Source organism: Rhineura floridana, chromosome 1 (assembly GCF_030035675.1).
Source record: "Rhineura floridana isolate rRhiFlo1 chromosome 1, rRhiFlo1.hap2, whole genome shotgun sequence".
Taxonomy (NCBI): Eukaryota; Metazoa; Chordata; class Lepidosauria; order Squamata; family Rhineuridae; genus Rhineura; species Rhineura floridana.
In genome coordinates, this window is record NC_084480.1 from 177,250,983 (window position 1) to 177,276,422 (window position 25,440).

A 25,440-nucleotide genomic window follows, 5' to 3' on the forward strand; every position below is an offset into this window, starting at 1 on the left:
GCACAGCAATTGCAAGTACTCTTGGATGAAACAGATTATCTTGACCCATCCCAGTCTGGGTTCAGACCTGGTTATGGGACTGAATTGGCCTTGGTTGCCCTGATGGATGACTTTTATCGGGAGAAGGACAGGGGGAGTGCGACCCTGTTATTCTTACTTGATCTCTTAGTGGCTTTTGATACCATTGACCATGGTATCCTTCTGGCCGACTTGGTGAGATTATTGGAGGAACTGTTTTACAGTGATTCTGATCCTATCTCCGAGGTCGCTCTCAGAGAATAGCATTGGGTGACAGTCTTTTGGCCCCCTGGCAGTTGTGCTGTGTTGTGTCTCAGGGTACCATCTTGTCCCCCATGCTGTTTAACATCTATATGAAGCCCTTGGGAGCGGTCATCAGGAGATTTGGAGTGAGGTGTCAGCAGTATGCTGATGATACCCAGCTCTATTTCTCCATAACATCTGAATCGGGAGAGGCCCTGCAAGCCCTGGACTTGTGCCTGGACACGGTGTTGGGCTGGATGAGGGCCAATAAACTGAGTCTGAATCCTAGCAAGATGGAGGCACTGTGAGTTGGTGGTTCCCGAGTTCGGATGATTGGTCAGTTGCCGGCTTTGGATGGAGTTGTACTCCTTCTGAAAGGGCAGGTTCGTAGTCTGGGGGTATTCCTGGATCAATCTTTGTCGCTAGAGGCCCAGTTGACTTCTGTGGCTAGGAGTGCCTTTTACCAGCTTTGGCTGATAAGACAGCTGTGGCTGTTTCTGGGCCAGGATAGCCTCACCACTGTTGTCGACGCACTGGTAACCTCCAGGCTGGATTACTGTAATGCACTCTATGTGGGGCTGCCCTTGAGGTTGGTCCGGAAGCTGCAGCTGGTGCAAAATGTGGTGGCGAGCCTGCTCACTGGGGCAGGGTATCATTAACATGTCACCCCGCTGCTGATAGAATTGCACTGGCTGACCATTAGCTACAAGTTCAATGTTCTAGTTTTGGTCTACAAAGCGCTATACAGCTTGGGACCAGGATACCTGAAAGACCGTCTTACCCCTTATATACCCAGTTGATCACTGAGCTCTGCAGGTGAGGGCCTCCTTTAGTGTGGCAGCACCTATCCTGTGGAATTCCCTCCCCTTAAATATTAGGCGGGCACCATCTCTGTTATCTTTTCGGCGCCTATTGAAGACTTTTCTTTTTCAACAAGCTGTTTAAGTTAAGACCTATTCCAGTCTGCATCTGTGTTGGACTTGATTCAATTTTTTTTCTACCCATTTTTCCCCCTAAACAATATGTTTTTTAACACTTTTTATTTAAGATGTTTTTAAAGCTTTTTTAAAGTTGTTTTGTTTTAATGTATTTTAAGGTCTGCTTTTATGATGTTTTAAAGTGTTTTTACTGCTTTTGTTTGCCACCCTGGGCTCCTGCTGGGAGGAAGGGTGGGATATAAATTAAATAATAAATAAATAAATAATAATTTTCATCTAAGTGATCCAGCAGTTGTTGACCGAAGTAAGCTAAATAGTGACAGTGGACCCAAACCAAACACATACAAGTTTCTAGATGAATACACCTTTAGGAGTTGGAATTGGAGCTGCTGTATTCACTTCAGTGTCAGGGAATGTTCTGCATTTGCTGCAAGTGGTACCAGAGCCACACTGGACTGAAGCAGTTGACTTCAAAAGAATTCCACACACCACCAGTTCCTAACAATGTTGTTCCTAAAATGTGTTGCTTTAATTGCAAATTTAATGCACGTTGCAGGCCTGGGAAAAAAATGACTCAAAGCAATTTCAATCCAATTTACTCTTTTCTTGGACAATTTTAATTGTATTCTTCTTGATCACTTAGTGGTTTTGGTTGTGCAAAACATTTAAATAGAAGTTTATCTCCAAAAGATATATAGTTCTCAGAGTCTTCAAGTCACGTATGGAACTAAGAATACTTTCAATTTGAAAGTATGACTATATGCACGCTTAAAAAGTAGTAGTTGGAAAAGTGTTACATTGGCTTATTTAAATTAAGTCATAGTAGTTTTTAAATTTTTCCTCCACACTAGTACAAAAGGGGTTAACTATTAGCTATAATATCTAGAAGCACTGTCTTCTATACAGTTTTTCCAGCATGAAACTAGAGTGCAACAAAACCAAATTTATGGGCAAATAACAGAGCAGATAAATACCAAAGGTATCCACATCTAACCTGTAGAAAACAGAGAACAGCTTGGTAAAATGCCTTTACACAGAGGGCACCATAATTTGTTATTTGAATGTGGGGGGAGCCTCCCAAAGCCACAGCAGTAATGTTTGGAAACCTTACCCCATGTGGGTGGGACTAGTCACATGGGTCCTTTCCACTCAAATTGTCTGGACGACAATTGGGTGAGGAGGACCAGTGTGATTGTCCCCCACCCATGTAGTTCCAGACCACAACCTTAACATGAAAATAATGCTGGTTCACACTGGCATGTAGTGCATCCTGGTATGTAGTTCATACACGAAGGAGGATGCAGGAGCCATCCTCAAGCTCCAGCTACAAAAACATGGTAAATCTGATTGCTTGGTTGTATAAGCATCATACTAAATATCTAAGTAAGATGGTGAAAAGGTGCATGAGCCTTAATGTAGTTTTCATACACTATTGCATATATGAACTACATGTGAAAGCTATGTGGGAGCCAGCTTTATCTTCATGATGTATGTAGCTCTTCTGAATTGATTTCATGATAAACATTACATTGATCCATATTTTTCCAGAGGATAACTAAGTAGACATTCTATATTGATCAAGCAGCAAGTAATTCTAGACATGATTAAATCAGGCCACATGGCTAATCATGTGGAATAAGAGAGTAATTAACTTTGGTCCAATTTGATCACAAAGGAAATGAAGAAACAAAAACTGAATTGGCATATGCCATCTTTAACTTACACAAAGTAAGATTTAAATAGTATAGTTTTATTCAACTATCAGTGTTTTTCTTATAAAAGTAATTTAGAACTATTGCTGTTTAAGTGTACTTAGTTATAAGTACAATAATGGTCTTTGGAAATAAATAATGGAAAAGAAATAGAGTATTTGAAGATACACTGAAAAGCAGAATCATCCATCCATCCACATTTTGAGTAGCCAGGGCACAATCCAACCAAAGTGAAGCAATTTGTGAAGTATCATTGATTTCAACAGGAGAGAATGAGTCAATCACATCCTCATCTCCCCGTTGGCATCAGTGGGACTTAAAAAGTGCTTCACTTTGGCTAAATTGGCCCCTACATCAGCAAACTGAAAATATGATCCCACCAATTAATGTTTAAATTATAATGAAACTGTAAATGTAACAATCAAGAAATTAGTTGGTTTTCAGTTCTGCATCCTCTTTTAGTGATGTGGAATTGCAGTTACAGTAAAACAAGAAAATAAAGTCACAGTTAAACGGTAAACTTGCCAAAAGAGCTCTTGACTTCATTGCTTCTAGTGGCAGAAATTATCAACTGAAAAGCATGTTGCATAATTCAGGTGATCAATATGAAAACTTTTAAGTTTAAAACATAAGGAATTATAATTTTATAGCAAAAAAGTACTTCATTAGGCATCTCCAGAAGTTACCAGTTCCAGGGATAACACAGTTCAAGATGCAATATGAAAGGAGATTTAAAAGGATATGTATCCTAAAATTGTCTTCAGCTCTGAAAGTGCTTTAACTTGAAGATTTGCTGAGAGCACTAGCAGATCGGCGCAACTTGCCAGCAAGCTTGTTTTTTGTGGCACTTGTTAGTGTCGGTGACATCTGCTCTGCTGACTCTGTCCCTACACATGCCATAAGATCAGCACTCAGGCTTGTAGGGAGACAGCCTAAAAAATAAGGAAAATCCTATTAGAATAAAAAGGATTTAAAAAACCCACACATAATCACTGGTTAAGAATAATATAAAATGCATAATCCTCAGGGAAAGTCCACGTAGAAGCTACACAATAATTGAAAATGACCAACTTATCTTCAAGAGCCTTCTAGCACTTGTGGTTCTTGCACATTTCTGCAAACCCTCTCACGAGGACTGCAAGTCATTGCCAGGAAAGCAAGAAAGTGCATGGGATTTCCCCTGAATACTGGAATGTGGCACAAGACAAACCTGCAATGACATTGTTCCTCCCAGCATGATGACTGTACTTACTGCCATGGTGACACTATAATTGCTATTTGCAGCAGAAAAGTTGGTATGGATTGTGGTTGTGTGTATCTGAGTGTGTGAATGTGTGACCAACACATTTAAGCTGTATCTAAGAATAACAAATGATATGTTTTGTGTGTGAGCTTAAATACACATTCAGAAATATCACACATACAGTTCCTCTTAGGAAGGTACCACTTCAGAGGGCAGATGGGGACTGTGTGTCACTGAAGTAAAATACCCCCACCCGTTTAAAATAGATCTATTGATTTCAAGGGATTACCCTAAGAACAACTTAAGCGCAGATCCACAGAAAACTAACATATCAGTAAGGCAACAATAGGGTAGTTCAAAAACACATTGACACTGTGTGAATCTTAGCAATGGATGATTTGTATTTGAATATGTGGCTTGACAACACTGAAAACTATTGAACTGGAGATGAGATGAAAGATCTCTCTCTCTCATGGCTCACTGACACATTCAAGCCATCAAATGCTGCACAAGTATAAACTAACCCTAGGCTAAAACCTTCCTTTTCCACATACCTGTTGGCAACTGCAAAATTCTAATGACATACAGAGCTGGTTTGATGGAGTGAAAGTGGAAATATTCTACATATTGCATTCTCTGGGGAAGACACACTCATATTGGCGGGCTTCCTCCATCCCTCCCTTCTTGTATCAAGCTGTGGCATGGTCAGCCAAGTCCAGTAGCTTCAGCTCCTGGAGAAAGAAAAGGGTGTGCTGATATATTGCTGCAAACCCTCTCATGAGGACTGCAGATCATTGTCAGGAAAGCCCAAAATCTGGCTGTGGCATCCCTTGTGTACAGGCTGCTGCATTATTGCAACAGCCAAGGTCTTCTTAGCAGGAATAATGGGTCTTGCAGGCTGGACTTCTTTAACATTGATTGTATTTATTAATTGACCAACTTGGCTTATAACGAAACTAAACTCTGCTTTTACAAACTGTAAGGAAAAGGAAGAAGGAAAAAAGAGCGGAAAAGCCTAGTTGCTTTCACTTCTCATAATACTCAATAGGAGTTACATAAAAAGATATACCTTTAGCCTCTCCCTGTGTTACACCCAAAACATTCTGCTTAAAGAGGCAACACAGTTTCAATATCCTCTGGCCTGATGAATTTCAAGCAAGTTCATCCTCTTAAAGTTCCAATAGTTATAATAGTTGAATTGGCCTTCTCAGAACTGCTTGAGATGGAAGTCACATAGCACATGAATGGACTTTATTGTTACATCCTTGGAATGTCTCTTCAGTTCTACCAATTTTCCACGTGTTTGGGCATTTTATCCTCATGAATCAAAAATATGTAATTTACTTTGAGTTCAGCATTCTGCTCTGATGGAACACTGCGATGAACCGATTGTAGGTCCAATGGATATTCTTGTCACCATCTTTTCAAAAACTGATTCATTAACGTTTGTCCATATTTCCATCTTTTACTGAGTTCATCTTGAGTAGTTGTATGAATCTGTGGAATAGGATATTTCTGAAGAGGTAAAGTTGTTAATCTTTGACCCACAAAGAAGTGAGCTGGGGTCAGAGGTGATGGTTCCTCCACTTCATTGTAAACAAAGGTGATTGGCCTAGAGTTCAGTATGTCTTCTACTTCAGTCAAAGTTGTTTCAAGCTCTTCATATGACAGAGCTGCCCTTCCCAGTGTTTTCTTTAATGAGGTTTTGACAGAACGAACAAATCTCTCCCAAAATCCACCCCCCCAGGCACCTCGTTCTACAATGAACTTCCAAGCAATACCTCTTTGATCAAAGAAGTCTTGAAGCTGCTGGTGGTCCATTTGTGACCAAAGATCTCTCAAATCTTGATCTGCTCTTTTAAAGGTCTTGGCATTGTCAGAGTAAATAACTTTACACAGTCCAAGCCTAGCAACAAATCTTCTCAAAGCCAGTAGAAAGCTCTTTGTGCAAATGTAAAAAGTGCAATGTATTTCTTTCCTAGCGAGTTCTTTGCCTTTGCATATAAGGGTCCTGCAAAGTGTACTCCAGTCACCTCAAATGGTGGTGCTTCTAGGAGTCTGTCCTTTGATAATGGAGCAGCCACTTCTTTTCCTGGTTGTACTCGATGCCGCTTGCACACATTTACACTTCTGAATCACTGTTTTTACTGTCTACCTTTTAGAATCCAGAATTTCTCTCTGATTTGTGTGTCTCTCTCAATTCAGCATGCATTAATCTTTCACTTTGATACTGTATCTGGAACTCTGTGAACCTATGCCTTGGTGGTAGTATCCATGGATGCTGCTGCTCCAAAGTGAGATTTGATTTTTGTAGTCTTCCACCTACAAGCATCAAACCATCCTTGTCCAAGAACGGATTAAACTGCCAGCATCTCTTATGGGAATACCATGTGTCAGCTGTTTTAATTCTGCTGCAAATGTTTCTGCCTGAGTTGTCCCAAGACAGTGTCTTTCAGCTCTGAATGTCTCCTCAGCAGTCAGAGGACCTCTCTGTTTGTGTTGTGGATTTCAGAGGTTGTATATAAAATGCTGTATCCATGCAGTTAGTCAAAGTATTCTTTTAAAATGACTGTATCCTTCTGGTGCTAGGACTGGCGGTGGCAGGTCCTCAGAGTTGCAGCTAGTTTGCACAGCCGTATGAAGACTTGCTTTGCGTTCTGGATCCCCTTTCGTAGAACCTTCTTTTGACAATGTGCATTGCGGCCATTTATCTCCAGACTGTGATAACCAGTAGGGCCCTTTCACCAAAGGTGACATTTCCTGAGGTCCTCAAAGTTGCCCTCGAGTAGGGAGATCAGCTGGATTCTCATCTCCTGTACAATAGGACCAACTTACAGGATCAGTTAAGCCTTGAATCTCAGTCACCCAATTGGCTACAAAGGGCTTCCACTGCCTTGCAGTGCTATGAATCCAGTGGAGGGTGATCATTGAGTCAGTCTACATGTAGACTTCCACACCTTCCAAGTTTTAGCACATTTTTTGAGTAATTCACCAGTCTTGCTCCAATTAATGCTCCCATTAATTTAAGTCGTGGAAGAGTCACTCTTTTTAGTGGAGCTACTCTTGATTTGGAAGTTATCAAACTCACACCTGTCTCTCCATTTTCTGTTACATACCGGAGGTAAATCACCGCACTGTATGCCTTTTTGCTGGCATCACAGAATGTATGCAGCTGTACTTTTGATAATGCACTCAAAGTACCCTGAAAATATTGTCTTGGAATGCTTAGTTCTCTCAAGTGTGGTAGCTCAGGACACCATTGATTCCACTTGAGGGCTAGATCATGAGGCAATTCTTCATCCCATTCAAGACCTTGTTCCCATAGTTCTTGGAACAAACATTTCACTCTGATAACAAAAGGTGACAAGAATCCAATAGGATTATAGATACAGGCTGTTGCTTGTAGTACAAAATGTTTGGTATTTCGTCTGCCTATCATGAATTCTAGCAGATTATGAATCTCAAATATGAACTCATCTGCCTTGGTTTTCTATGTCAGACCTAAGACCATTAATGATGACAGTCCTAAAATTTGTTCTTTCAACTCCAAATTGGGTTCATTCACTTTGTTCAGTTGCAGTTCCTTAGAATTGGTCTACCACTTCCGGAGGTCCATTCCAGCTGCTGAGACCAATTCTCTGGCCTTCATGGCAATACTGCAATACTAGCAGTTTTCTCTATGCTGTCAGCTCTGACATCAGTAATTGAAGTTATTGAAGTATATTGAAGTCATCTATGTACAGGCATTCATCAAGCATCTAGCAGATGTCTGGATGTTTCTTCTGATACTGTTTTAAATGATGTCTTACAGTAAGCAGCAAGCAAAAAGGGTCTGGGAGATGCACTAAATAACACTCAAGTCATTCTCAGGAACTTTAGTTCTGGTTCTTGATCAAAGTTTAGTGGTTCTTTCATCCACAAAAATCTTACTGCATCCTGATCTTCACTGCTATTGAGATCTGAAAAAAAGCCTGAACAGCCCATCCCAATATACTCTCAAGTGCCACCAGTTCATTTCCAAGACTTTCCGCTTGAGATCTGAAGAAAAGTCTTTGCAGTGTCTGCACTGAAGGCTAGTTTGGAACCTGATTAGAACATCAATCAAATCTGGGTTCAGATATGGTCCACTTAGTAAACAATCATTGAGTGAAGGACACCCCCTTTCATAGGACAAGGCATCACACATTACTCCCAGTTTTGTGGTAGCCTTATCCTCCCGGAAGACAGCATGATGACGAAGATAGAAGACCACCTTACCTGTCTCAAGTACAGAACTATGGGTGACTTCTTCACCTATGCCCTTCCGAAGGTGCTCTTCAGTGACATTGCTGTGCCTCTTAAAGAGCAGAGCATCAGTTCTGAACTTCCCAGCTAACTGTCTGAACCTTCTCTCGGCTACAAGCAAGTTGTCTGGTAAGTCAGGTTGATCTGACTTCCAGGGCAGTTGAACTTCATATCTCCCTTCCTTGTATTTTATAAAAAGTCTCAAATCTTTGGACCATCTCTTTCTCACGCTTTGTCTTCCCCTCCAGCTCTTCCATTATGCCAATTGATTCTAGTTCCCAGAAGGCTCTCAGCTGTTTGGAGATGAGGGATTATTCTTCAATACTGTGGCCTCTGTGGTACTGGTGCCTAAGGTGAAGGTTGTAGTTGGACTGTGAAGAGCCCATCCAAATAGAGTTTTGAGTGCCACCAGTTCATTTCCAAGACATGCCACTTGGCCTGTCATTGCCTTCCAATAATAATCTCCTCCAATTAGCACTTCTAGCTCTAGCTCATGGCCTTCTTGGGAGAGGTTGTATCTGCCAGCTGGAGGCCTTTTATTTCTAATTCTTGGCACAGGCCACCTCCTAGGATCCTTACCATGGCACTGTATACTTGTGGCATTTCCCGGGCCTCCAGTTCAATCTTTTCTTTTTTTCCCCAGAGGCCTTGCATGGTTACCTTAACTCTCCATCTTTTGGTAGTCACGGGTGTCTTTACCCCAAAGGAGTGGATAGCTAGAGTATCTTCTCTCACCACTAGGAGCTTAATGCCTTAGAGATGTCTTATTGCATAAATGTTCTTTGGTTTCCTCCATCTAGTAGACAGCTCACAGTTTTTTCCCCAGCAATCCCTTTGGCTGAAGCTTGCACAGATGGCAATAATACTGTGTTCTGTGGCTTTAAGTCCACTGCAGAGGGAGCTACTGAGGACGTCAGTGTCATCAGGAGTTGTCTTGTTGATGGGGTTCTCCTTTGGTTCTTGAGAACAAATTGACTTATGATGGCTTTTTCTACAACCAGAGCAAACAATTCTCTGCCTTGCAGAATTTGGCCATGTGTCTTACCCCCAAACATATGAAGCATCAGCCTTGTTTCTTCAGCTTCTCCTTTCTTTCTACAAGAGCTGGCCAGTCGTCTGTCCCTTGGTCCAGGAGCATTGCAGAATATGCAGGCTGCTTCTGGAGTTAGTGTGCTCGGTGCTACAACAGATGGCATAGAGACCAATCCTTTCTTCAGCTCTGGATAATGTTGTACTGACTTCTGGCTATACTTGAGGGAGGTATCATTCCCATGTAGTTTAACTGCACTCTTAGTCAGAACTGAGGTAAGCTCTCAACTCTCAATTTTTTTTTGGAGGAACTTCAGGAGTTCTGGTACCTTCCATTCATCACTATCATCCCTGCTGTAGCTGAACTCCCGTGCTATATATTCAAGAATCATTTTCATCAGTATGGGACACAACAGACTCCCATAGGTATCTGAGACAACCCCCATGGACTCCAAACTGTGTATTTGAGTCTCACAGGCATCATATAGATGGCATAGAGCCAATGTCAGTTGACCTCTTCAGTGGCTTCAGGTTTAGCAGCTTGTTCATGTGGGCATTGAATCAAATCCTTGCACCCAAATGTTTCCCTCAGGATTTTCACAGCTGCATCATAATTTGCCTCTGATAGTGGAATGCCAGCAATTGCACTGGCTGCTGCCCCATCTAGGAAGGATTTTAGGTAATGAAACTTGTCTACCTTTGTCAGCCTGGTGTTTTTGTCAATGTAGGTTTCATATTGGCTCCAAAATCCCTGCCAGCAGCTAATGTCTCCCTAAAATCTTTAAATTATCACTTTGGGGAGCTTGACCATCAGTGGCTGTGGATCTGCCCTTGTTGCTGAAGAGGTCCTTCTTGCATCTTCATTGTTCATTGCTTGCATTGCATGAGTTTTCCAAGCTATAATGGAATCTTTATAGCCCTGTGCTGTTTCCACCTCTTTCTCTAATTCATCTAGATAGTTATCCCAGCTTCTACGTCTTGGTCAAGCTCATTTAGAATCTCTTCCTATGCTATAAATTGATTTCAGCTTTCCTCAAGCAGAGCTATATCTACATCAGTTTTCTGTAGTTGACATTCTATCTTTTGCAACAGTTTTGTTGTCAGTGTTCTAGTTACAGCCCTCTTGTGCCTTTGCCTTTCCAAAGCCTCAGCCCTGCCCCATTTTTCTTTCTGATCTTACTGTGCAGTCTGTTTTCTTCCCTAGTTTTTTCTTTCCGTCCCAGGTTTCAGCACCAAAAGTATTGCAACAGCTAAGGTCTTCTTTAACAGGAATTAATGGTCCTTGGAGCCTTGACTTCTTTAACACTGATTATATTTATTAATTGACAAACTTGGCTTACAACAAAACTAAAAGCTGCTTCTACAAACTGTAAGGAGAAAGTAGTAAGAAAAAACCTAGTTGCTTTCACTTTTCATAATTCATTCATTCATTGGCAATCACTCGTGGCTGAGTAAGATTGTCAATAGGAGTTACATAAAAAGATATCCTTTATGGCCTCTCCCTGTATGACACCTAAACCATTCCCCTTAAAGAGATAACACACAGTTTCAACAAGCATTCATTTATTCTTCTTGTTTTCAAGCAGTTGAAAAAGAACTAGCGTGGGGAGTTCTTCCACTTATAAAATGTCTTGTATGCCTCAGGCTGCTGACAGGTAGGGTGAGGGGTTTCAGCTCAGTTGCTGACACTGGCCTAAGGAGCCATTCCTAGCAGCCGTCTGTTTCAGCAAATCTGACATCACTTTCATGGAGTAAATATACCAGTTAAGCTGTTTTACCACAGCACAACCTTCCCATCAAAAAACCCAGCATCCAATATATACAGACCATACTGCCTATTATGTCAGACTCATGTACAGAAAACTGAGGAAATTTTTGCTGCTGCCACATGATGCAGTTCCTAGAAGAGCAGTATGCCCACACCCATATAACAAAGACAATTATCACCAGTGGAAGTATTTCTGTAAAAAGGTTAGCCAGCTGTGTGTTATCTTTTATGTCTGCACTACCTGTACACTATTTCTGTTCAGGTGAACAGGAGTAAATTGATGCCAGATTCTAGCATGTGCCCATGGAACAGACGCTTTGCTAAGCTGAAATTCAGGGAAATGTACAAAATGATAGAGCATCTCCAACAGCGGCCCTGGGAATGCTTTCCATTCCCTCTGGGGAGAGCCTTGGCTTTCATTTTTATTCCACCATTAGAGGTTCAAGGTATCTGCTGTATAGTTTACATGATCATTTTACCTGAAGGCAGAACAAGCTTTTCCCACTTCTTTCAACTGACTGATCTCTCAATATGTAAGCAAATTCAACTGACACAGTTGTGAGAGACATTTTGCAATCTGGAAGCAAATGTCTTTGAGGGGTTGGAGGCTGTTTTTTATCCCTTGAATATTTTCAAGTGACAGTCGCACCTTGTGTCTTATTTTAGGAGTTTAACTCAGATCTCCCCCCCCCCACAATATCTGTGCCCCACATTTAATTCCAGAACTTCCTGTAACACTCTGAGTCCCCGAAGGTCATAAGTCAATGTCTGTTTAAAACTTCCTGTTAAGGATTTTATTGCAAGTTCTGAATATAAGTCACATGGACTTTTGGGGGGTAACTAACTGTGAACTTATGTAAAAGGGCAATCTTTAAACTTTAAAATACTATCATTTTACGTATGTTCCCGGTCAGTCAACACCCAAAGGCTCATATGACTAATATTCAGAACTTGCAGTATAATCCTACATCTTTTCCTTCAGCAGTAAGTCCCCCCCCCCCCCGTGTTCAAGAGACTTACTCTTTAATAAGCATGTTTAGGATTGCAGCCTAAAGCTCATCTCGTCTCATGGAAGACAGAAAGTTACTTAACTCAAAAGCTAGAGAACACATTTAAGGAGAGTGTATATGTATGTGCGTGTGAGAGGGTGAGCATGCAACTCCTGTAGTTAGCTCCCTGGCATAATTATAATCAATGCTCCAAGGAATATTAAAATGCATGCTGCAATCGAGCACAGTTGTTGCTACTGTGGCTTTGACAAGTCCCAGGAGACTTTTGCAAATGTAAATGCCATTTCATCACCTCCTTCCTAGTAAAGAGGTTTTAAACAATGTTGCCCCTGTCCAGCAACTTTCTGATACATAAACATTTTTTATTAATACTGAGCCAAACTCCTACATAGAAATTCCTCTGAGAATTGAGAGGGAATTGTAGAAATCCTATTGATAACAGAAAACCCTTTTGTATACTGTTGCAGACTAAAAGCTTCCAAATCTATCACTGCAGGTGCCTTCATTTTTTTCCCATTCATAACGACAAGAGCAGGTGAGTGCAGTTGTATCTGTGCTGAAAATTAATGTGCTCATCTGTGTATAATCTTTCATCTTGATGGAATGCCAGGATGACTCACAGCCCAATCACATGATCTGTTTGTGAGGCAGCACACTTCCCTTGTGCTTTGTCATTATGCCAATTTACCACGAGAGGCAGCCTGGGATGAGATAACAGACAGGTCTTTAAATGGTGGGTCTGCCATAACGGTGTTGCACAATCAGGCAACCGTTATAGTTGTAGCAATTTATCATATGGAAAAACAAAAACAATATGGCTCAATTACTTAGTACCTGTAGATAAGCCAGACTTCCATTTCTGGGATGAAGATTGTGAACCAACTGACAGCATACAGAACATATACTATGTTTTTTGGAACACAGGGTGAAATATTAAAATGGGCCTGCTCCTAGCGTGGCAGTCCTTCCATACTCATCCTCACAGAGCTTGTGGCTTCTCAAGTCCTAAGGAATGTTTTCCTCATATTTCCATATTGTTTGCAAACTAACTTGGCACCTCCCCCCTCCCTGCTGTGGCCCTAGTTAACCTCTTCATCACCCATGTTGTCAGTTTATGGCAGCCTTTTCCAACTAGTGGGCCACCAGATGTTGTTGGACCACAATTCCCATCTTTCCTGACCATTGGCAATGCTGGCTGAGGCTGATGGGAGTTGTGGTCCAGTTGGGAAAGGTTGGTTTACGGCATGCCCACACTGGCTATTTTCCTGGGATATGTCCTAGGAAAATAAAGTGCCACTCACACTAAACTCCAGGCAGAACACTTGTGTAGTGCTCCATTTCTGGGTTGGGTTTCAGGAAAGAGAAGGCCAAAACAAAAATAGTCACACAATTAGTTACTGTATAAATGCTTTTTAAATAACCAGGGTTGGGCAAATCCGGATAGGGGTATGATGGAGTCAAAGGGTTAAAGCCTTCCCTCTCCATCCACCATGGTCCTGATCTGGATGCCCCCATGGTTCTTTAGTTTTGTTTTTGTATTTAAATTAAATCATGCAATTACTGTTTACATCCTTTGGCTGGGAAAGGCACTTTTGCCAGTGGATCTATGATAAAGCTTCCTAATTTGTCTACTCAGGTTGGAAAGTTCTTAACCATCCCCTGGAATACAGCCTTTTCCAGCCAGTGGAACTGCTACAGTTCTCACCGGTGCAGAATGGCTTCCTGGGAAGGGCTCCATTTTAAGCAGAAGGCTGGAGTTCTCCCTGCCAATTGGTCTACTCATGATTAAGCACCACAGAGCCTCTCAAGAGGTGCCAGGATCAACAGGAAGTATTATTAGGTGCTGTTTTTCTTATCGTACTACTCACTGTGAGAAGCTGGCCAAAATTTTCCCTATCATTTTGTCCCCAATGCTGTTTAACATCTATATGAAGCTATTTGGAACAGTTATCAGGAGATTTGGGGCAAATGCCAGCAGCATACTGATGATATTTAGCTCTATTTTTCTGTAACATCTGAATCAGGAGAGGCCATGCAAGCCCTGGACCAGTGCCTGGACGAAGGCCAATGAACTGACTCTGAAGCCTAGCAAAATGGTGGCTCTGGGAGTAGGTGGTTCTCAAGTCCAGATAATTGGTCAGTAGCCTGCTTTGTATGGGGTTGTATTTCTTCTGAAAGAGCAGGTTCGTAGTCTGCGGTTGCTCCTGGATCCATCTTCGTCACTAGAGGCCCAGGTGACCTCAGTGGCAAGGAGTGCATTTTACCAGCTTTGGCTGGTAAGATAGCTGTGGCTGTTGCCGGACTGGGACAGCATGACCACTATTGTCAATTCATGGTAACCTCCAGGTTGGATTACTATAATGTGCTCTATGTAGGGCTACCTTTGAGGTTGGTCTGGAAGCTGCAGCTTGTGCACAATGTAGCAGTGTGACTGCTCACTGGGGCAGGATATTGCCACCATGTTACCCCTCTGTTGAAAGAATTGCACTGGCTGCCCATTAGCTACCAGGCCAAGTTCAAGGTTCTGGTTTTGGTGTACAAAGCACAATACAGCATGGGACTACAATGCCTGAAAGATTGCCTTACCCCTTATATACCCAATCGATCACTGTGTTCTGCAGATTAGGGCCTCCGGCACATACCATCTTATCAGGAGTTCCATTTTGCACAACATAGGAAGCAGACCTTTAATGTTGTGGCACCTACCCTTTGGAATTCCCTCCCTTTAAACATTAGACAGGCACGATCTCTGTTGTGTTTTTGGCATCTACTGAAGACCTTCCTCTTTCAACGAGCCTTTTAAGTTGAGATCTTATCCCAGTCTGCATCTGTTTTGGAATTGCTTTTTAAAGATGTTTAAAAATATTTTTTAAAGTATGTTTAAGATGTTTTATTTTTGAGATGTTTAAAGATGTTTTTGTTTTTGAGATGCTTTAAGATGTTTTTAGTGTCCTTTGTTTGTCGCCCTGGGCTCCTACTAGGAGGAAGGGCAGGATAGAAGATTAATAAATAAATAAATAAATAAATAATGCAGGCATAAGAACCCAGCATGTATGCCATCTGCCAGCTCTGATTCTGGAGCAGTGTACTTGCGTAGCATTTTTTGTGCACTGTGTCTAATGTTCCCATGTGTGCACCTGTCCCTCTGTCATACCTTTTCATGCCTGAGGTGACTCAAATGTGCAGTTATCCCACAAATAATATTTTAAGTTGCAACTGGTACCAATTCCATCCTTTTGTTTAAAAAAAAAACCTTTTTGAGACAGTGATCCTTTTCCACATCCTGGAAGGCAACAAGCTGCTAGCTTCTCTCACTTAAGAGGGAAAAAAAGCTTTGGAGTGTTTTTTGGGGCAGAACAAAAGGAGGATATTGCCCTGGAGGCATCACTGAAAGCAAGGATTAAAGGCTGCTGTAATAGGAATTGTGGACACTTAACAATGAAAGGTGATACTACAGGAACACAAGTCAGACCATTGGTCCATCTAGCTCAGGATTGTCCATCTTTGCTCACAATTGAATTAGTATGTGAAGTGTTAGAAAATGAAACCATTCATTTTACCAGGACTGATATCAAGGGTTGGCATAATCAGGCATCTCCTGAGGTCCCACACTGCAACAAGGGACCCACTGACAAGAGCCCCCAAACCTGCTGCAGTGAGGAGGTAGAGGCACTGAAGGAGGAGTGGTGTCTTTCCCAAGATCAATCCAAAACCTGAAGGCAATGCTGCATTTTACTTCATGGAAGTCAGGCTTGGAATGTAGTTTCACTTCTTAGGAGCAGCTCACATTCAGAACAAGTTATTGCAGACAACTAAATTCAAGTAGTTTAGGCAATTTTAATACATTCTAAAAATGGTTCCACTAATGTTTCACTTGGGAGCTTGTTTCAAGACTGGGACTTTAAAAAAATCAATATTTATACTTAACTATTGGAAGGGAAACAGTTTAAAGCGAGAAAACATTGTATATGCAAATATTTTTGTGTGAAATATGTAGAAAGGTGCTTTGCTTTCCCCTTTGAGAAAAAAAGGGAGGGTGCAGTGTTTTACATTCCTGAAGCCAAACAGAGTGACAGATGGTCAAAACAGCACAATTTACCTCAAATGAGCAAGTTCAAGCAACAGTCATGCAAGCACACAACAAGAGCACTCCTGTGCATATGAAAAGCTATACAGTGCAAACAGGCAAGCATGTGCAGGAATGGACAGCCACAACTTGCAATCACTTGCACAACATTCCATCAGCCTTTCAAAGTTGCACATTCCTTCAGTCAAACCTTTCTTCTGCCAAGTGCTTAACTATGCAACCAGTCTCATAGCTGGTCTTGATTAATTGGGAGAAAACAGCTGCAGAACGAGCAAATAACTGCAAAAGATAAAAGTCTTTTATACAAATAATATAATTATTCCACCTGCAAGCCATCTGGCACAAGTTCGACTTAAGCTTGAGTTTGCTTCTCACCATAAGTACAGAACTTGATTCATATTCCAGCTCATTTTAGAGAAAAGAGAGAGAGCGGCCCCTTGCCCCAATAAAACGAACAGTATATTAATGTAGAAGTTGCAGTGTTGAGAGTGTTCAGTACAAGCATATTTATGCCTGAATCTAAATCAATATAAAACATCTAAAAAGAACACCTTGGCAGGAAGGTATTTTACAATACAGTTCATCCTCTAAGAATAATAAAATACACAGCCTGACTCAAAAACAAAGTAGTAGGAAATAAGAGCCACTGATTTCAATGGAACTACTTCCAAATAATGTGTTTAAGATCAAAGAATAAAGGAGTCCAAATTTTATTACCAATGAACACACATATTACCCTTTGATATACAAATGTTTTGCTTCCCTTAGGGATATCAGTTAAGCATAAGATACTAAAAGATAATCTAACCCTGAACCACACACAACTGACAAGGCGAGGGCACTTTTCAGCTGATGTACGGTCGCAATGAGGAATCATACATCAACCTGATGAGCTGGCTGTTTGACAGGTTATTCTGAAGCCGCCTCATTTATCTGTGAGCTGGCTTTGTAAGAGTTAATTCAGTGCCTCTGCAACCCAGCCAGCCATTGAGCCTATCCAGCCAGCAATGCTCTGCTGCTAGGCCGCTTCCGTCCTTTTCAGCATTGCCCTGGAAATTACCCAAACAAGCAGAACCAAGCAGACTGCAAAGGTCACACCTGGCGTGTGGCCAGGCTGCTCTCCGGCTCTGAAACTGCACCCCCAATTGCCAGGTTCAGGGCAGCCTGTGTTTTCCCTCTTTTGTTTCTTTTTTCCTCCCCCAGCTGTTCCATTCATAGGCCCAAGCTCAGCAATCTGCCCTTCCCAGAAAAAGAGCCCCTTATTAAGCTGAGCTAACTCAAAGGGCCAGCACAGCACGTGCCGCTCCTTATCGGCACCATCTCAAGATCCTATTCCATGGTGCTTAGGCAACAAAAAAGTAAATGGACTTAACTCCCATTGGCTCCCCTGCAGCAATTCAAACAAAAGTGCAAAGCAACAAAGACATTTTCCACCATGGCAGGTGTTGGTGTCAGATTCTGCCTGAAGCAAACGGGAGCAGAAGAAAGAAGGGGGAGGGGAGTGCTTTCCAGTGAAGTTTAGACATGCAGGGGCAAAGAGAGCTAGCAACGGGATGCTTAGTACTGCAGCAGAGGGGGGTGGGCATAGGCAGGGTCACTTGTTTCTAGTGCAGCATCCAGTGAAAAAGGAAGATACCAACCCAGATTAAATGAGAGCCTTCAGCTTGATGCAAGCAACAGAAAGAATCTGGTTAGTAAATTGAGCATGACGCCATGTGAGCAACCTCTTACCTTTCTCAATTACTGTAATGAGATCTTTACATATTTTAATCTAAAGGGAAAGAACACAAAATCATGTAAATACGGGAATAGCGCACCTGCTGCTCTAATGACAGCCTTGTACACATTACTTACACAGAGTTATTAATGGAAAAAAACACAAGTTGTGCGAGTTAACATGAACTATACTTTCAGCGCCTATCATTTGGAAATGGAACTAATGAACATTAGCGCCATTACTGAGTGAGATGTAGGTGGCAAATTACTTCCCTACAAGGAGCCCACCACTGTCGGTTGAAAAACAAGAGCTAGAAAATCATCATAAGAGAAATTAGAACAGCCATTGCCTTCCCTCAAAATACGTGTTATTTGCATATTCCTGTGACAAACAGTTCTACAAGAATTATATCACACAGAGGAACCTTCCATGGCTTGACATCTACATTCTCTATCATTTATATCCTCTATCAGCTTGAGTCTTTGCCAGTTTGCAAACACAGACTTATATTTAAAAGAGAAACTATACAAAGAATCAGTAGCTCTCCGTTTGCATACAATTTCTAAAGTGGAGTAAAAAGTACTTTTATGTACTAGCGTTCATAACTTAATTTATATGCAAAATTGTAGGAACTTACTCCCCAATTTTGTGCTTTCAAATTTGGTGCTTGATTTGGTGAGATGCTGACTAGGCAAATTCTCATTGATCCTCGTCTTGTTGGGCAATAGACCAACCAGTTAAAGCTAGAAACCATGAAGAAGGGTTCCAAAAAGCCATATATTTATTTTGTTGTGGACACTGATTCCCAAGGCCATAAAGTTTTTTGTTCCCCTATGCATGCCTCTAGAAAGCTGTGATCAGATTTTTGCTCTCAACAGAAACTGACATGTAAAAATGAATAAGCCCGTGGGTCAGTCTGGAATTGCTTTTTACTAATGTTGATTGTTAATTTGTGTTATGCTACATGATTGTAAGATGCCTCAAGAGTATCTTCTGTTGGAGCCAGAAGGTGGGGTATAAACTGGGTGGAAGGAAAGAAGTATGCAGTAATAACACAAAAAGTAGCATAACCACTTCACTATATGTAAACTAATTGGGCAGCTGCCACCTGTAATTGCATTTAACTCTGCGCAGAAAGGAGACTAGTATGGAACAACCAAGATACTGAGTATTTTCCACCTGCTGGAAGCACTTTTAGGAACCCTAGAAAGTGGAAATTAGTGACGCAGAAAGCTCCAAAGAGCTTCCTGAGTGTCAATGGAGTTAGAAAAACTGAACCTTGAATTCAGCGGCGTGTCATCCTACTTTTAAATGAAGGATTGTGTAAAAACAGTACATTCTTTCCCTCTGAAGTACAAAGGATCACACTACCAGATGCTACACAGTAATTATTATTTTTAAATAATATAAGATGGTTCACGGGATATAAACATACCACACAAACACTAAAATTAGTATATCAGCACAGACAAACAAAAACAAACATCAGCTGTAAGACACATCTGATAATCAAAAAAGGTTGGAAAAGAGAGTTTAGAAGAAGTTTTATTCTCTTCATACAACTATTTAAATGAAGCAGAACAAAGCAGAACAACACAAAGCAGAAATTGTGTGGAGGCCTGAAAACCAGAGATAAAGGGAATTTCCCTTTTTTCATAATTCCCAGTCATTTCAATGAGGCTTGTGCAGGAGAAATTCTGGTGAATTGTTCCCAAAGTAATTTATTCTTTTACCCAGTTTTAAAATTCCATCTTTCAGTTCCCCTGGCTGATAATATGGAAGGTCTTTATATATGGGTCTTCCTAAATGAATCTTTCTTGCATGCAATTGATAGTAACGTGTGTGGGGTTCCATTCACCTTTCTTCAGTCCTACTCCTGTTGTGAGGATAGTACATTACCCCAGTGCAAAAACGGCATTTTATTGCTGAAAAAAGTTGTTGCCCTGCAAGTATATCTCTTATGATTGTGGGTGTTTTGCTGTTATGTGCCTTCAAGTCGATAACAATTTATGGCGGCCCTATGAATCGGTGACCTCCAATAGCATCTGTCATGAACTACCCTGTTCAGATTTTGGAAGTTCAGCTCTGTGGCTTCCTTTATGGAATCAATCCATCTCTTGAATGGCCTTCCTCTTTTTCTGCTCCCTTCCGTTTTTCCCCAGCATTATTGTCTTTTCTAGTGAATCATGTCCTCCCATGATGTGTCCAAAGTAGGATAACCTCAGTTTCATCATTTTAGCTTCTAGTGAGAGCTCTGGTTTCATTTGTTCTGACACCCAATTATTTGTCTTTTTCACAGTCCATAGTATGCGCAAAGCTCTCCTCCAACACCACATTTCAAATGAGTTGAGTTTTCTCTTATCAACTTTTTTCACTGTCCAACTTTCACATCCATACATAGAAATCGGGAACACCATGGTCTGAATGATCCTGACTTTAGTGTTCAGCGATACATCTTTGCATTTGAGGACCTTCTCTAGTACTCTCATAGCTGCCCGCCCTAGCCTCTTTCTGATTTCTTGACTATTGTCTCCCTTTTGGTTAATGACTGTGCCGAGGTATTGAGAATCCTTGACAAGATCAATGTCCTCATTGTCAACTTTAAAGTTACATAAATCTTCTGTTGTCATTACTCTAGTCTTTTTGACATTCTACTGTAGTCCTGCTTTTTGTGCTTTCCTCTTTAACTTTCATCAGCATTCATTTCAAATCATTACTGGTTTCTGCTAGTAGTATGGTATCATCTGTATATCTTAAATTATTGATATTTCTCCCTCCAATTTTCACACCTCCTTCATCTTGCTCCAATCTTGCTTTCCATATGATATGTTCTGCATATAGATTAAACAGGTAGGGTGATAAAATACACCCCTGTCTCACACACTTTCCGATGGGGAACCACTTGGTTTCTCCATATTCTGTCCTTACAGTAGCCTCTTGTCCAGAGTATAGGTTGCACATCAGGACAATTAGATGTGGTGGCACCCCCATTTCTTTTAGTTTTTCCATAGTTTTTCATGATCTACACAATCAAAGGCTTTGCTGTAATCTATAAAGCACAGGGTGATTTTCTTCTGAAATTCCTTGGTCTGTTCCATTATCAAATGTATGTTTGCGATATGATCACTGGTGCCTCTTCCCTTTCTAAATCCAGCTTGAACGTCTTGCATTTCTTGCTTCATATACTGTAAGAGCCTTTGTTGTAGAATCTTGAGTATTACTTTACTTGCATGGGATATTAAGGCAATAGTTCGACAATTACTGCATCTCCTGGGATCCCCTTTCTTTGGAATTGGGATGTATATTCAGTGCTTCCAGTCTGTGGGCCATTGTTTAGTTTTCCATATTTCTTGACAAATGTTTGTCAAAATTTGGACAGATGTAGGTGTTTTATTGCAGGTGTATTCTGCAACATGTTCTTGACACAATAATAGTGCATTAGTGCTGGATTTATTCTGCTTTATTTGCAGATAATGCATCCCCAATGCTACCACACAATTGCTGTCCAGAGGGGTAACAAAAGCAGGACAAAATCTAGAACACTTGTGGTATAAAAAGTTAGGGTTCTCAGTTGCAAATAATGGGATATGCACTGATTGGAAATGAAGCAGTGTGACTGCCCCAAAACTTTCTAGGCACAAATACTATTGAAAGTGGTATTGCATGTGACCACCCCAACAGCATCATGAGCACAAAACATCCTGAATGTGCAATAAAAAGGACGTCTGGAGGAGCCCTGTGACAGAATAATGGAATGTGGCTCTGCTAGTGGCATACAAACCTGTTTGGTGTTAGAAGTGTTACAGGAACAACTCCCATTTGGTTATCTTTGAATGGGGAGAGAGTGGCTAGACTGCCACTGACCTGTACTCATCTTTTCTGTCTGTCTTCCTTCTGTGTAAACAGATACTTCTCAGGGAGCTGTTCTCACCTGTGACTCACCTTCCTGTTTTCCCTTCTCTGCTGACCACTGTTAATCAGGTCATTCTATACATTTACAGTCAGGTTAGAAGTGGATGAGCAGAATAGAACAGCCAGAGTAAAGCCATGATGAATTAAGATGGAGGACAATTTCATGCTCTGTGTGTCATTTTTGGCTGAAGACTGCTTGCAATTTTGTGAACATTGCACTTTCTGCTGCCAGAGAAGAGCTTCTGATAAGAAACAACATCTAAGAGAAAGAATAACGTGTGTGGAGCTAACATTATGTAAAAGGACACTGCTTGGAAAATCACTGATGCAAGGGTCTCAGGTACTTATTTTATTCCCCTCCCAGACATATTATGGTGATTCATGGACTACGTATTGTGGGGTGCCACTCACAATTATTGGAATTCATGTTGAATTGGGTAATTCCAACCTCCTAAACAAGTTTGCTGGGTGATATAAAGTAGGGTTGCCAAGTCAGAGGCATCCCAAACCCTGAGATTTCAGGGGTGGGCCGTAGTTATGTTAATAAGCATGATACATTAAGCATCAACCACAGTTGCTTGGAGCATAACACTCATCTTTTTTCTCCTATTGGAAATTAAATGTTAGCTAAATGAGAATGTTCCCAGGTCCAGCTGAAGTGACGGGATTATTCCTTCTCATCTTCTTAGGGAGCCTGGGTAGGGAACATTTAATCTAGCCTATTTGTTTCTGGCAAGAAGGGTTTAAGTGCCCTCAGGCCAGGCCAGTCACCAGAAGGCCACTGTAGGAAGAAAGGAGCCTCATGTTGTGGAGATGTTAGATGGGAGCACTCGGGTAAAGATGGAAACCCCTGAAGGCTGCAATACTAAACACAGTTACTAAGGGACAGCGCCATAGAACTCAACAGGACACGTCTGGGTAGATATGATTAGGATTGTGCTGTTGGTAAGGCTTGACTAGGGATCCTTGCAAAGATATCAATATCAAAGCAGGGTTGGCTACTCCTTGCCTGGAATGCCCTGCCTGCCTTTTAATGTGGCTGCTTCTCTTCACTGCAGAGAGAAGTTTGAGAAACGAGTAAGAGTTAAGATTCTCCACCCTTTTCTGCCTATCCTGTGGGCTGCTATAAACTCACTTTGATAGCCAACCCAATTCCAGTGAGTAATAATTGACAGACAGAAGACACACATGGCTTGGTCTACCTTCACAGACAGTAGCTTGGAAACAACAACAACAATTGAAGCCACACTTCCCAGTATGTGAATTCTCTTTTACCGCTATTGAACAAGAAACAAACCATCATGCAAACAAGGTGTATCATCAGTGGGTTTAAGGGGATTTGATCTGAGTGCATGGAACCACTGTTGTTGCTTCTATGGATGTAAGGGAGTGAGGTTAAAGAAACAGAAAATACCATGATGATCTCCTAAATGCAATACCATACAAACCACAACAAGATTCCTATGAGTAAGACAGAAAGCTCAGCATCCCACAACCAGTCAGGGTTCCTAACCAAAAACCAAAACTAAAAAAAACTGGCAGTCAGTCAGCCAAGGTTACAGAAATCCCCATACAGCACAACCTGACCTGGGGGCTGCAGTTAGTGCAGAATGCTGCAACCCTGTCAGCACATAATACCTCTGTTCTGAAATCTGCACTGGTTGTTGATATGCTACCAGGCCAAGTTCAAGGTGTGCTTTCCATGTTACAGGTGCCACATAGTACTTGTTCTGCTCTTGTAAGAAATTGATCCTTTAGTGTGGCAGCACCTACGCTTTGGAACTCCCTGCCTATTGACATTAGGCAGGTGCCTTCACTGAACTCTTTTCAGCACCTGCTAAAAAAATGTTTTGTTTAGGCAAGACTACCCAGGCATGTAGAAGCTATTATGCTTTTTATCTGTTTTCAAACTCATGGTTGGTTTTATTATTTTGCATGTTTTCAAATATCTGTTTAACTGTTTTTGCCAATAATTTTATTGTTTTCTGTAAACTGCTTTGAGGTATTTTTTTTACAATAAAGTGGTATATAAATGTTGTAATTAAAATACATAAACACATTTCAGAGTCATTGTGGCCCTTGGGTGTCTTTCCTCTTTTAGGAACAAAAGAATCTGCCTTATACCGACTTAGGCCATTTGGTACCATCTAGCTCAGTACTGATGACATGGACTAGCATTGGCTCTTCAGACTTCCAGGCTATAGTCTTTTCCAGAGATTGAATTTTGGACCTTTGCATGCAAAGCATGCATCCTACCACTGAGCTACAGCCCTTCCCCTGCTTAAAAAAGTATCTTTTAAAATTGTTCTTTTCAAGTCACAGCACACCTAGGGCAGATTCACACCATGCATTTAAAGCACACTCAACACACATTTGAAGTACATGAATCCCACCACAGAATCATGGGAACTGTAGTTTGTTAAGGGTGGTGGGAACTATAACTGTGAGAGGGAAACTACACTTCCCAGGATTCTTTGGGGGAAGTCATGTGCTTTAAATGCGAGTTGGATGTGCTTTAAATGTATTATGTGGATCTGTATTACTTCATAATCTTTGCCTGCATATAAATCATTTTAATTAATCTAATCATTTAATTAACCTAATCTGCCCCTCAGGGTGAAAACAACAGAGAGGGACCATGACTACCCCATGGAAGAAGGGCTCATTTAAAATGTAGACGAAATAATAATGTACAACCGTAATGTGAAATCAGGTACACAGACACATAGTATGAAGAAATGTTTATATAAGCATGAATGTCAAAAATATTTATTATTTACACAACCTGTAAAGATATTTATAGTGCAATCCTATGCATGTTTACTAAGAAGCAAATCTTAATGTATTCAATGGGGCTTACACAAACAGGGAAGCGTGCACAGGTGGCAACTCTTAATATAAAAGGATGTATTTATGTTTTAGAAAAGAAATGGGGGGAATTGCCTTTGGATTACTTTTTCTTTTCTTGCTGCTATCTGCTCTGCTCTGCGTTCGCATGTTTTGCCAAGCTGAAGGCTTCAGGTAGGTAACTATATCTCATCTAGTATTCTAGGAAGCTTAGGCTGGGCTGTGGTGAGTTGGATGCTGTGGATCCCTGGCAGCATTGGGAGGCCCCTAGCTGCGTCGGCCTCCACCGGCTGCAGCTCTCCACCGTGGTGGACATGTGGCTCCACTAGGAGCTTCCCGGTACTGCTGGGGGTTCAACAGGGACAGCTAGCCAGGCGGATGCTGGCAGAAGCCCTGAAAATGCGGTGTTCCAGAGGCATGATGGGAGAAGAGCTGCAGGGGGACTTATGCGAGATACTTCTCACGTTTAGACCCCCCCCCAGGTCCCAATCCCCCTTCAAACTCTACCAACCAAAAGGCCAGTGGAGAAAAACAATTTTAATTCTTTTACCATTCAGGCCTAAGGGAAGCGCTTACTCCCAGGAGGCTTATTCACTGCAGCCAGTGTTTTCCAGCCACCTTGTTCAAGTGGC

At 41.4% G+C, this 25,440-nt stretch overlaps 1 protein-coding gene across 4 annotated transcripts in view; it reads right to left on the minus strand.

Moving 5' to 3' along the window:
* Nucleotides 1–1,827: 1,827 nt before the first annotated feature.
* Nucleotides 1,828–25,440, minus strand: part of RALGAPA2 (Ral GTPase activating protein catalytic subunit alpha 2) — a 299,150-nt gene continuing 275,537 nt past the window's right edge. For 3 of the 4 annotated variants that reach the window (XM_061587941.1, XM_061587904.1, XM_061587913.1), the window contains one exon: nucleotides 1,828–3,843. In XM_061587941.1, the coding sequence (XP_061443925.1) occupies nucleotides 3,689–3,843 (155 nt within the window). In that variant the 3' untranslated portion in view covers nucleotides 1,828–3,688. Of the gene's footprint in view, nucleotides 3,844–18,063; nucleotides 18,104–25,440 lie in introns of all 4 variants that reach the window. The other variant, XM_061587933.1, reaches the window with a different exon arrangement.